Source organism: Cyclopterus lumpus, chromosome 1 (assembly GCF_009769545.1).
Source record: "Cyclopterus lumpus isolate fCycLum1 chromosome 1, fCycLum1.pri, whole genome shotgun sequence".
In the NCBI taxonomy this organism is placed as follows: Eukaryota; Metazoa; Chordata; class Actinopteri; order Perciformes; family Cyclopteridae; genus Cyclopterus; species Cyclopterus lumpus.
The window spans coordinates 12077151-12089255 of record NC_046966.1 but is presented as its reverse complement, the minus strand read 5'-3'; the positions used below and the strand labels follow the sequence as shown (position 1 = coordinate 12089255).

The 12105-nt window shown below is 43.2% G+C and overlaps 1 protein-coding gene across 5 annotated transcripts in view; it reads right to left on the bottom strand.

Annotated features, from left to right (window-relative positions):
• Positions 1 to 4958: 4958 nt before the first annotated feature.
• The window catches only part of rgs12b (regulator of G protein signaling 12b), a 38435-nt gene continuing 31288 nt past the window's right edge, over positions 4959 to 12105 (bottom strand). For 2 of the 5 annotated variants that reach the window (XM_034534446.1, XM_034534453.1), the window contains exons 8-19: positions 11953 to 12045; positions 11653 to 11796; positions 10859 to 11041; positions 10284 to 10425; positions 10058 to 10152; positions 9677 to 9880; positions 9128 to 9201; positions 8877 to 9003; positions 8669 to 8765; positions 8469 to 8539; positions 7313 to 7484; positions 4959 to 6917 (exon numbers count right to left, since the gene is read on the bottom strand). In XM_034534446.1, coding sequence (XP_034390337.1) covers positions 6313 to 6917; positions 7313 to 7484; positions 8469 to 8539; positions 8669 to 8765; positions 8877 to 9003; positions 9128 to 9201; positions 9677 to 9880; positions 10058 to 10152; positions 10284 to 10425; positions 10859 to 11041; positions 11653 to 11796; positions 11953 to 12045 — 2007 coding nt within the window. In that variant the 3' untranslated portion in view covers positions 4959 to 6312. The remainder of the gene's footprint in view (positions 6918 to 7312; positions 7485 to 8468; positions 8540 to 8668; positions 8766 to 8876; positions 9004 to 9127; positions 9202 to 9676; positions 9881 to 10057; positions 10153 to 10283; positions 10426 to 10858; positions 11042 to 11652; positions 11797 to 11952; positions 12046 to 12105) is intronic. The other 3 variants (XM_034534461.1, XM_034534469.1, XM_034534477.1) reach the window with 3 other exon arrangements.

Here is a 12105-nt window from a genome sequence, read left to right as displayed (position 1 = left end):
CTTCTGTCATGGTTCCGAGCAGCTGTGGGTGTGGGTGTGGATGTGTGTGTGTGTGTGTGTGTGTGTGTGTGTGTGTGTGTGTGTGTGTGTGTGTGTGTGTGTGTGTGTGTGTGTGTGTGTGTGTGTGTGTGTGTGTGTGTGTGTGTGTGTGTGTGTGTGTGTGTGTGTGTGTGTGTGTGTGTGTGTGTGTGTGTGTGTGTGTGTGTGTGTGTGTGTGTGTGTGTGTGTGTGTGTGTGTGTGTATGTATGTGTGTGTGTGTGTGTGTGTGTGTTGCCTCTCCCCTAGTCCACAGAGAGGGAGAGGGGAGGGCACTTTTCAAAATAGAGTTTACAGTCCGAGTCCTGCCAGCAGACAGCACTCTCTCCCAGACATTCAGACCACCGAGGTGGGGAGTGACACCAGCCTGTCAGGTCCTGCCAAGTTAGTACAGTTGTCATCCTGCGTCAAGTGCTTATTGTTTACAATGGGCCAATTTGATTAAAACTGCATAACTCGCACACCTTTCACTTAACTCCCTAGTTATGAGCTGGGTGTTAGACAGGGATTCATGTTGCCTTAGTGCTAATCAGTTGAGCCTCAGCTCAAGCCAGTTTAATCTGTGAAACCTTGCCCGAGAGCAATGCCAATTAAGAGATGGAAAATTAGCAGATTAGCTCAAAATCTGCAACAACAAATACATTATACAAGATTAGTAGTCAAGAAAATACTTTATTATGTGAACATGTCCATATGCCCACATCCTGAGGGCAAAAAGGGAGGAATACAGCATTCCTGCTGGTTTGACTGATTCCCTGTCTCTAAGCAACACACTCCAGTGTGATATACTGTAACTTCCTGCATTGCTCCGTCTTGACGGAGGTACTTAACTCAGGGCTGGATGTTTGGGGATGATATTACTTCCAGGGTCTGTGAGTTCAGGGGCATTTATTCTTGGAAAGCCAGGTGAATGTATTGAACTAGCTGGTGCCAGGAACACTTATCTTACAAAGCCAATGCACGTTCATGCTAGAATATCCTAAAAATGAAGACAGCTGACAATGTCTCAGGTTACTTTTTTCGAAATGTTTTTATTAATTCTAAATCAGGTGGTTGACGTGTGAAAAAGGTTTATGAAAATAGAGCTTTAACTGAGTTTAATACTGGTATAGTTTTCATTATTTTGTCTACCCCGTTTAAAGGGCGATCTACAGATTTTACACATGAAGATGATTTTACTAGTACTACGTTTAGTACTATTCAGTTTGAGAACACAGCTGAATAATGTTTTCTGAGGCTCTGGAGGAGTTTGGTCAAGTCTGAAAAAATAACCCTGATGATGTCATTTTGGTTATTCTGGCTTGAAGAAGGCGCATTCTGAACAGAAAGTTTCCCTTGCAAACTGGGGTTGTGGAGTAAGAAAGAAGTTAACAATGCGGAGGGGGCCCAAAGAAACATGTTGTGAAGTTGTATTATACGAAATGGAGCCAACATTTCAGCCTCTGCTGCTTTGAGTTTGCTGGTTATCAGGTAATCCAATGTTATTGGAGAGCAATACTACAATGCTGGAGTGGCCCTTAATTTAGAGATTTATGTAATACAGAACCACAGGTGTTGGAAATATCCTCCCGCATGGGCGCAACAGACCAGGAAGCCATCTCCCATTTCTGTGCTCTACTCTTTGTATACAGTATTAACTACTAATTGTTGTAGATAGTGTTTTTGCAGTTTATATATAAATATATATATAAATAAATACACTTTATCAAACGTTAACTTATCCACATTTGGATTACAAGTTCTATCTTGACTTTTCACAATAAGCAAGTTTTTCATCTAAAATACAAGATGGGCATCTTCATCTTAACATATATTATATTTTATAAAGGTTATATGTTGTGTTTGTAATATTATCTGTGAATTAAAGAGTAAAAATGTCCCTCTGAGATGTAATAGAGTGAGAGTACAGGTAGTATTTAATGGAAATACGTCTATCAAATAAGTCTATCAAAACTGCACTTAAGAAAATAACTTTAGTGAGCACATATTTGGTTACTTTCCACCACTACATAGTACATACTGAGAATGAATATGTAGTGTAGAATTGGGACACATCATTTGGTTAATCACAGCCTGTCATAGCAGCCTTCGGTAGAGTCTGGGAACAGCTGCACAGTTGTTGACACTGAGCCCTTTGCCTCATCTTGAAAGCTAGACAATGTTTCAGCTGCTGCAGACATTATCAGTGGGTCAGAGTCACAAAGACAACATCAGCAGGCCAGACAGTCTGTGAGTCAGTTAAATGGTGGCTCCTCAAACAAAGGTTGCTTTCAATTTACTCCGGTCAATCTGCCCTTTGCTCTCACTCTGCTCGGACTGTCTCTTGGCTTTGACCATGGAGGGCAATTCTGAAGTCTGGTATACTCCTGATCTCATCCTGCTGCCTCGGCAACGCAGCTCTATGGCTACACCCTCCCACTTCCTGTCCAGCTCTGAACCCTGGGAGCACCTGGGGTCTCGGGACCTACTCCGTGTTTGTATTCTGTCTTCTGTGTCAATGGTGGCTCTGATTTTGTCTAAATCCAAGGCTCGTTTTGGGGTTGAGTGGTTGGAGCGGGATAAAGGGGACTTTGATTTGCGACGTGAGCGAAGAGGAGGCCGTGGTGGAGGAAGAGGAGGAGAAGGAGGGATGGGGTTGGAAGACGTTGTTCTTCTGCTGGGCATTTTGACACCTCCTCCTCCTCCTCCTCCTCCTCCTCCTCCTCTTTCCTTGTCCCTCCATCTGTTTCTGTCTTTACCTGAGGAAGAAGAAGCTGCTTTAAAAAGAGAGACGACAAAAGCAACGGACAGAGGAGACCAAAGATATGACAAAGCACTCGCAGACACTGCAAACCATCCACATGCAAGAAACACTCAGGGATAACACAAAAGTGCAAAATGTTACACATTTGTTGGCAAAAGTCTGGTGTAGAACGATGTAAAATGAAGAAGAAAAAAACATAACTGAACTCGAGCAGGATATCTTTATGCTGCTGTATGTTTATGTGAAGTAGAGAATGAGATATTAAGATAATTATTCACATTCCTTCTAATTAAGTGAACTATCACACTGTGACAGCCATGATCAGCCTGTAGCCAACTGTTGCAACACCATGGAGAGAGAGACACACGCACAGTGGAAGAGACCGATATTCCCATGCTGGCTCTTGGCTATGACATCATGGGAAAGAGGGGTAGATGGCCTTCAGTGTGGCCGTGAGTGTGTGTGCGTGTGGTTGTAGGTGAAAAGAGACCTTGTCTCCATCTTAATGCAGCATGCTGCCATCTACTGGCTGAGCGAAATGGGGATGCATTCTCGCATGTTTGGGGCACAGTTGATTTGAAAAGCACTGGTGTAATTAATGATGGACACTCAGCCACCGTTCATGTTATTGGTTCTCAAAGACATGACAGGAATAGTGAAAGTGAAGGGATGACAAATATCTCTCTGCTGTTCTCATTCCAGGATTTTATTTATTTATTATGCGTGCGGCTGCATGTATGAGGTTGGTCCAATGCTTTGGTCCAGACTGAAATATCCAGAGATGAATTACCATGAATTTGTTTTCAGACAGGACATAGTTAACTTTAGTGATCTTTTGACTTTGACCTTCCCAATCGGTTTAATGCTAATTAGCAAATGCTACATGCTAACATTCTAAGCTATCCAAGGAAACATTGTTTACCTGCTAATTAGCTAACTTAAACATTAACATTTAACTCAAAGCATCGCGGTGCCGTGAGCAGAATTTTAGACTGTGAAGTAACTCAGTGTAAAGCACGAGACCGTCCTACTTACCAACTAAGTATGATTACTTGTGATAAGTTGGTTTCTGTGTTATCTTTATATGGATAGCGGTATGAATCCACACACCCTTCGTAAACAGGTGTTTCCACTTAGCTAATGCCTGGAAAGACTGCCAGGTTAGGCCCCGCCTCCTCTGGCATGTGTGGGCGTGTCTCTAGTTGATTGCCATCTCCCTCTCCTGTGAAACTTTATTCTAGGGTAAAATTACATCTTTGTCGGTTTTATTGAAATCAACTGTTCGGGTGTGCAGATACATGCAATACTACTGTTTCTTCCTCACTCTAAGAGTACAAGATATTACACGTGAAAGTAAAATTACTTGTTTTAATGTAATACAGTTGCCCGAGCTCAGCCGTTAACTTTCCCTTTCCCCTCCCTGTCTATTATTCTGTCCATCTTTTTTTTATTCCTTCTCTCACCAGCAGACGGAGCCATTTGAGATAAGAAGTCAAATTGCGCTGGTACACTCATTATGTTGTTGGCCAGTGGACATGGGCAATGATCCCAACAGAGTCAGGGAATTAAAGCACCAAAGCCACAATAGTATTCATATAACAGATTCAGTGAACAAGGTGTTCCCATGCAATTACAGCATAAATCAGATAAATCAATGAAGCAGCATGAAAACAAGAATTATACCCACAGATTGGCTTAATTTTGAAGAAATGTCAGCACTTATTCCAGTAAAGATTTATAGTTTTCTGTCTTTGAATATATTGTATATCAACGTCAAACAGAGATCTCATCTCTGGCTTTGATGAATGTGTGTGTGTGTGCACAAGGAAGAAACAGAAGCTAGTTTTGTGTGTGGGCTACCAAAGAGACCAGCATGAAAAAGCTTGCCTAACAAGGCGTTGAGCAGAGGGGAACCCATGCATAGCTAATAGCCAAGTCCCCCAATAGTCTTTGTACCCCAAAACAAAAGCCCGTCCTGGACACACACACACACACAGAGAGAAGAGGCTATAGAGAGAGGAGAGGAATATCAAGTAAGATAAATAGGAGAGAAGTTGTACAAATTGGAGGCACACACATACATAGCAAATGAAGTGAGGGGAATAGAACAAACCGGATATTATTGAAAGTCAATAAAAAGAAAGGAGGCTGCTCACATGAGGCTCTAGAAAGAGAGAATTCAATCTTTAAAACATTTATTTGATCTATTTACAGACAGTACAGTCAACTGATGAGAAAAGAGGAGAATGTATTTCTATTGTGACAACTGAAGAAACAGCATGGCTGCATTGTATTCAACTACAGCAATACGGTGATTTCACAGAGTTGACTATATACAAATTAATACTTTTAACTGATGGATTGTAAAAATAAAAAAAAGGACGTGGGATAAATTAATGTCTTCTTGACAATATACTACAGGATAAAGTAGGAGTGAAACCTTTAAAAAGTTAAACGGTTTGACTTGTTAGTCCAATTATTCCAGCTAAAATCTTGCAGGGAAAGACGGTTCAGAACACTGTTGAGTTGCTTGACTCTGAAAAGAACTAAATAAAAAAAATAGGTGCTGCTATGTGATGTAGTGCAAAGAGGAAAAATGGAGATGAACAGAGGAAAACTGCTCAATCACAGTCAGTGCAGACGCTTCTATATCATTCGGTCGGAGAGCGAGTTTGCATGTGGTCGCACTCGCTGGAGTGACACGAGAAAAGCCTGCGGTGAGAGAACAGGGATGGAAACACAGAATGTACTGTACTAAAATCGACAAAGAAACAGCTGAGCAAATGTGTGCGTTCATGGTCCTGTAGCATATGTTTGTATTTATGGGGTCTAGGCCTGCCGCGTGTGCTCAAAAGCATGAAATACGTAGGAAATAATATATGGGTCACTTAGAAGTGTAAAGTAGCCTGAATCCCACTGTGGATTAGGAACAACCACCTATGGCGTGAAACAGACATTTTGAAAGGTTAAAGTAATGTGAAAAAAAGGGAAGAAGAAAATTTGTTTTTTTAATCTGTAAAGATGTGTCAAGTCTTGTTTGTAATTGTTGGCTAAAGTGCTTTGTTAGATTCTGTACATGGGGGGGGGGGGGGGGGTTGGCACTGGTCATCGAGCTAATGTCTCTAGAAAGTAATCCACTGCGCTCAAAAGTTCACACAGATACAAACCATGCAGGTCCAAGCCTAATGCATCCATTCATTTCCTCTCTTTATGAGTCTGACCTAGTTTACATTACGGCTATCGTTTACTGTTGAAGGCAGTGCAATCCATTTTTTTAACTAAATTAACACACATTTTTCAAGCATGTAATGAGAGCTTAATCTTTTACCTTATTGTATTTTACACTTCTGAAATTAAGTGCTCGTAATATTAATTAGACAGCAGAAAGTGAATAATGAAATAAAGGGAGGAGATCTGGATGCATTCTGGGCCGACTGTGACCAACAAGGAACTTCAAACTGACTTTACTGGGTCTCCAATCCCTCTTACAGTCAGGTGAAGGAAGAGGTGAAAGTTCAAAAGTTTTTGGAGTTCACATGGGGGAAGTACCTGAGCTAGGCTGACTGCCCTGTGCTTGTTGTTGGGGTCGGGGGTGGGGGTGGGTTGTGCACTCTAGGGCTGAGGGAGTGACGTAGTTGAGGCGGGGGCTGTTAATGTCCCCCTCTCCCACAAGAGTCAGATCAGACAACGTGTCTTCCTCCAGCATCTGGACCGATTCTCCCCTGCAAGAGTCCTGGAGGAGACCACGCTGGGCACCCTGGGACGGGTGGATGGGGGAGATGGTGCCAGGAAACGGAGGAGGGGGTCTGGCTTTCCTCACCCCTCCACTCTCAGTTCCCAGTGCAGAGTCCAAGCTCTGGGACTGATGGCTGGCGTTTAGCAAGTGGGTGCCGCCCCCCCTGTTGATGTTCACCTTATTGCCCCGGCGACCGCTGCTAGGGAAGCTGCCATTGTTGGGGTTACAGGAATAAGGGGTGGAGCAACTGGGCTCAGAGACGTAGGGAGGAGGCACAGCCTGGTTGGTTGCCACTGGCGACAGGCGCAGAAAGTCTGGGAGCTGCAGGTCGCTTTTGTTTAGCAGGCCTCGCTGGTCATCTGCTCGGTTGCTCTGAGCTTTGGATATTAGGTCGAAGAACTCTGCAGGAACACACACACACACACACACACACACACACACACAACAAATAGGTGTACAGACACACATAAGCACACGCACGTGCATGTACACGTACACACACACACACACACACACACACAAATGAATAATCACCAAAATAAGAGTAAATACAAGTAAAACACATCCATTGTAATTCAGAAACATGCAGCAGGGGGGTTGTATTAATCAGTTAGACAAGTCAAAGCTACATTCAGTTTGAGCAGAAGTGACTGTGCTACATGTAGCTAGCTAGCTAGCTTTGAAAGCATTTGGTGCTGCGTCTGCAATACTGCAGACAGGCCAAAGGGTTAGTGTGATCACAGCAACCAAGCTACAGAAACAAAAGACAGAGAGAGGGAGGTCGTTCAGTCTTTACCTTCAGCTTCGTCTATATTAATCTTTTTCTGCTTTCTTTTCTCCGGAGCCTTATGGAGAGAGACAGAGTGGTTGGGTAAGGGCTTGCTGCTTGTGTCAGGGCTGGGCCCGGTCTTGCCATTATCCCCATGGGGGAGGGCTGAACCGGCTGTCCCTGACGGCCTGTTCTCCCCCTGGGGGCCACAATGAGAGCGGAGCGGGGCATTAGAGCCCTGTTGAGTCATTCATGGTGCAAGTATGGGTATGGGCACAAGGAACGACAACGCGACCAGTGATACTGATAGTGAGGAGGGTGACAAATTAAAATGAGAATTTGATGGGGGAGTTGAGGTCACAAGTTTGATGCTTTGCTTTTGAGAAGAAGGACAGTTAAGTAGGATGAACATAATTATGATAATGAGTTTGTTGGTTTTGTGTAATTAATAAATGAATGACAAGTATACTTCTCGTAAAACATACATCTATGATAACTTCTAATCTAAAGACAGGTGGGATGTTCCATTCAGACAACCACAATGCTTAGCACTGTGTGTACTAAGCATCACCAACATGTAGGGTAGCAGTAGCACACACCATAACACCAGAGGGACCAACTTTCTACTAGGTAAAGCCACACTACTGCCCTTTAAGTGGGAAACAAAAGATTATCCAAGAAAGCAATAAATGACCATCACAAATGGATATCAATCCGGTTAAAGACCCAATCATAACAAGAAAGCCCATTCTAAAGTGCTAATGCCACCACCACCTAAGTCCTTTGCAGGTGCACAGAGGGAGTCTTTGGGGTTGTGAGACTACGATCGCCTGACCACTGGGTTTGTTATTGGAGAGAGAGAACCAGCAAACCAGAGAGAAAAGATGACAATGCACTCGGCCATAGGGAGACCGCAATAACGGAACATTAGCAACATTGAGAGTGTGACGGGCCTCCACAGCAACAGCGCACATAAATTCAGTCACAAACGTTGACGGAGACACACATAATACATCCGCGCACATTTTTAACACATTGCAAACAGACATGGGTGATTGAGGACAGCGAAAGAGACACTTAGTAGCGTGACATCATCAACCAGGAAGTGAAGACATTCTGTGGGTTATGGGACATTCCAGAGGCAAGAAGAAAATGGGAAATAAGACGCAGGGGGAGATCTTACTGTTGTTGATTGGTTTCTGCTTGTCGAGGCCGGGACGAGGCCCTTAGAGGGAGCCGTTTTCTGTTTGTCTGCTGAATGAAGGAAAGGGAGCATACAGATGCACAATTGAGACGAAGATATACTTAATGTACCAGTTTTTGAAAGACAGCAAATACTCATTTTGTATCAACAGTACCTGCATGTGTGTGTGTGTTACTTACCTTTTCCAGGGATGTTTTCTGCAATATCTAATACCACTCGCAGCCCATCCAGGTTAGATATAGGAAGACCTAGATCTAATGGCTCCAACTCTCCACTCTGCATTACACACACAGACACACACACACACAATATGAGTGTGACGTCTTCACTTACACTGCCTGTCTGTCTTGTTTATTTCTGTATATACAAGCAGTCAGAGTGACTTACAATGCGTGCCACCAAGTTAGCGAGGTGCAGGCCGTATTTGGCCACCACAGGCCTGAGGACCTCAGTTACTGGCTTGGTGGGCTTTGCTTTTAGGCCCACCGAGCGGTTAATAGGGACCAAGTCGAGTCTGGAAAGAAAACCAAATTATTGTTTTCTGTATGATTCTGTAGCAGCATAAAGGGTAATGATGGTTTCAAGACAACCAACATGGTCTTGTAATGTTTGACAGCTTGTGATGTTTATTACTGTACCTGAAGAGAGTGCGTTTTTCTAGTCGGAGGTCCCGAGAGCACAATGTCATACAGTCTTGGTCTAAAACAAGTGGCTGAGAGAGTGAGACAGAGAATAAGAGAGTCATCATTAAAGATGTCCAGCTAAAATATGATTATTCATTGTTAAATAAAACAACAAAAGATACTCTGAATTTGTGAAATGCTTCTCTTTGGGTAGTTTAAAACAACTTCCATATGTCTTTTGGCCTAGTCCATCAAAAAACATGTTTATCCTATTGTGACCATATGAAGTTGATATGAATAACATGTTATGAATATATTGCCTGTTGAGCAATGAGAATCAAAACAGTACATTTGTTGGCCATATAACTTCTCAAAAATGAGCTGAAGGATACAAAGGCACTCCATAGAACTGCATAGTCTGTGTAATTCTGTGGGTTCATCACTACAGGCTACCGCTTTCTTATATAAAGATATTGATTGTTTGCTTTGGTTTAGTGTGATTTGTTGGGATTTTTATCATTTGTATAAAGTACTTTGAGGCTTGTAATAAAGTACTTGTTATACCTTCTCCCCTCCGACTAGGAAGAGGTCTATAGCTGCCAGGTTGATGCAGAGCTTCTCACAGAGGCCCATTAGCAGGTCCCTGATAGACACTCCGGCCCTCAGAGGCACAGAGCAACATGAGCCGTCCGGCAAACTTATGTTACACTGCCTCAAGGGGGCGCCGCCCCCTCCACACTCTGTTGGCACCGATACTGAGCCACCACCCTGAAGCAAGAAAAACGCGACACGGACAGGGAGGGTAGGAGAAGGGTTAGAAATAGAGACAAATGGAGGTTGTTTGACATTTCTTCAGTGTTCTCAGTGTTGTTTGAGGAGATAAAGCTGCTCCGAGCTGAAATTAATGTGTATCTGCCCATTCATGCAAGTTCTTCCCTGACTGACCTCGTTCCTCCCTAACCCTGATGTCCCCAGCTCCAGACTGGCTCCTGAAGACAGCGAACCCTGGGATTCACGGCGACCATTGCTGCCAGAGAAATCTGAAAAAGTATAAACTGATTAGTAGTGTCTACGAAATCCAAACCTCTAAATCCAACATGAAAAATAGCCACCAACTAGAAACCATCCACTTTTAAATCAACAACATTTTAAAACATTTTCAACTACTGACTGTAGTTAAAGTCGGTCAGCTCTCGTTTCTTCGGGCCTTTGCCGAAGCTCCTGTTGCGGGACCAGGAGAAGAACATGCCTTTCCTCCGCTCTCCTGAATCATCCTCATTTAAAGACCTGCCCGACTTGCTCTTTTTGTCCTCCTATAAGACACACACAAAGTCAATGAAGAGGTGTGAACACACACACATGTACACAAAGAAACCCACTAACGGATGAATGCAACCCCTTTAGAGAACACACACAGAAATACATACAGACGTGTCTTTCCTCGTAATTTAGGATATATAATCTGTTCTACTATAGAATAGAACCCAGAATCATGAATGCTTTTTTCACGCTTAATTTCGCATATATATATATATATATATATAAAAATTGTAATCCTGATTAAACACTGATGACGTGATCAGATTTCTGCCACATAGGAAAAAAATGATGTTTACCTTTAAATTAACACAACTAGACTTTATAGATGTTTCCATATATTTCCCAAATTTCCATGGTATCCATACATTAAACTAAGACCAGATGCAGCCAAGTGCAAATCTTTGTGGAGGCTTTGTGTTGTGTTACCTTCTTGGGTGTGGAGAGATTGGAGCGGTCGGAGCCAGTGGTGCTGTGTTTAGAGGTGGGGCTGCTGGGGATATGGTAAGGGTCCGGCAGGGGCCTCCCCTCCACTTCTGCCAGCATGCACTCCTGATACAGCAGAGACTTGAGGAACCGTGTGTAGCTGTCAAACTTCATCAGGTTGAAGATCTAAAGGGGTGAAAAGTAAGGAAATATGTTATTAGTGGGCTACAAAACATGCAGGAAGAGGCAAAGACTGAAATAATGGATGACAAAACGATAATCACGGATGTTGAAAGCTCATGGTCAAAATGTCAAAATTTAAGTCTAATATCTCATCAGCAGCCCCTTGAGGTCGTTCATCTTCACGGCAAACCATAAAATCCACAAGGCTACAAAAATGAATTGTGTTTGTGTCTGGATATTGTGGGAAATCTCATATCTGGCTTTGATGAATGTATGTGTGTGTGGTTTGTGTGTGTGGTGTGTGTGGTGTGTGTGTACACGTCTGGAGCTGAGCTGTTGAAATTGATAGAGCTTGTCAACAAATCTCCCTCACTCCACGACGTGCACATGTAAGAAGCCATTCATATGAATGATGCTTGAAAGCAGCTGTAATAATAGCACATTCAGATCTATGAGTAATAATAAATTTGACCCGCTGGGAAATCCTCTTCTCACTTTCCAGAGGAAGGTCAGAGGTCAGTATCATCTTAGTACAACTCCTGGAGCAGTGGTTGCTAATCACCTCGAGATTTCAATAAATAAGTCCTTAAGTTTGTGTTTGGTGGATCCGCTACCTGCTGTTGCTGCTCCTTAAACATGTCAGGTCGGGGGGCATTGAGTATGTCGTCGGCGAGCTGGGCTTGACTATCTATGTTGACCGGCGTTGTGGCCTTGCTGGACAGGAAGCTGTTGTAGATCTCCCTGGCACGCTGAGAGAGCTGGAGAAGGAGGTGGAGGAGAGGTCGAGGTTTAGATCAAAAAGACAAGGTGATAAAAGAAGATGAGGAACACATAATATCTCTGCTCCTTATTGGGGTGTAAATGAATGAATGAATGCACGTGATCAATCAATGTGTGATCCGCATGTCTGTTACCTGCTTCTTGTCATTCTCAGGGACGTGGCTGAAGAACTCACAGGCCTGCCAGAACAGGATGTTCTCCTCACTGAACTCTTTTTTCAGAAACTCCTGCATCACAAGCATTAAATGGGGATCAAACGTTTGCTTAAAAAAGTCCTTTTGAAAGTT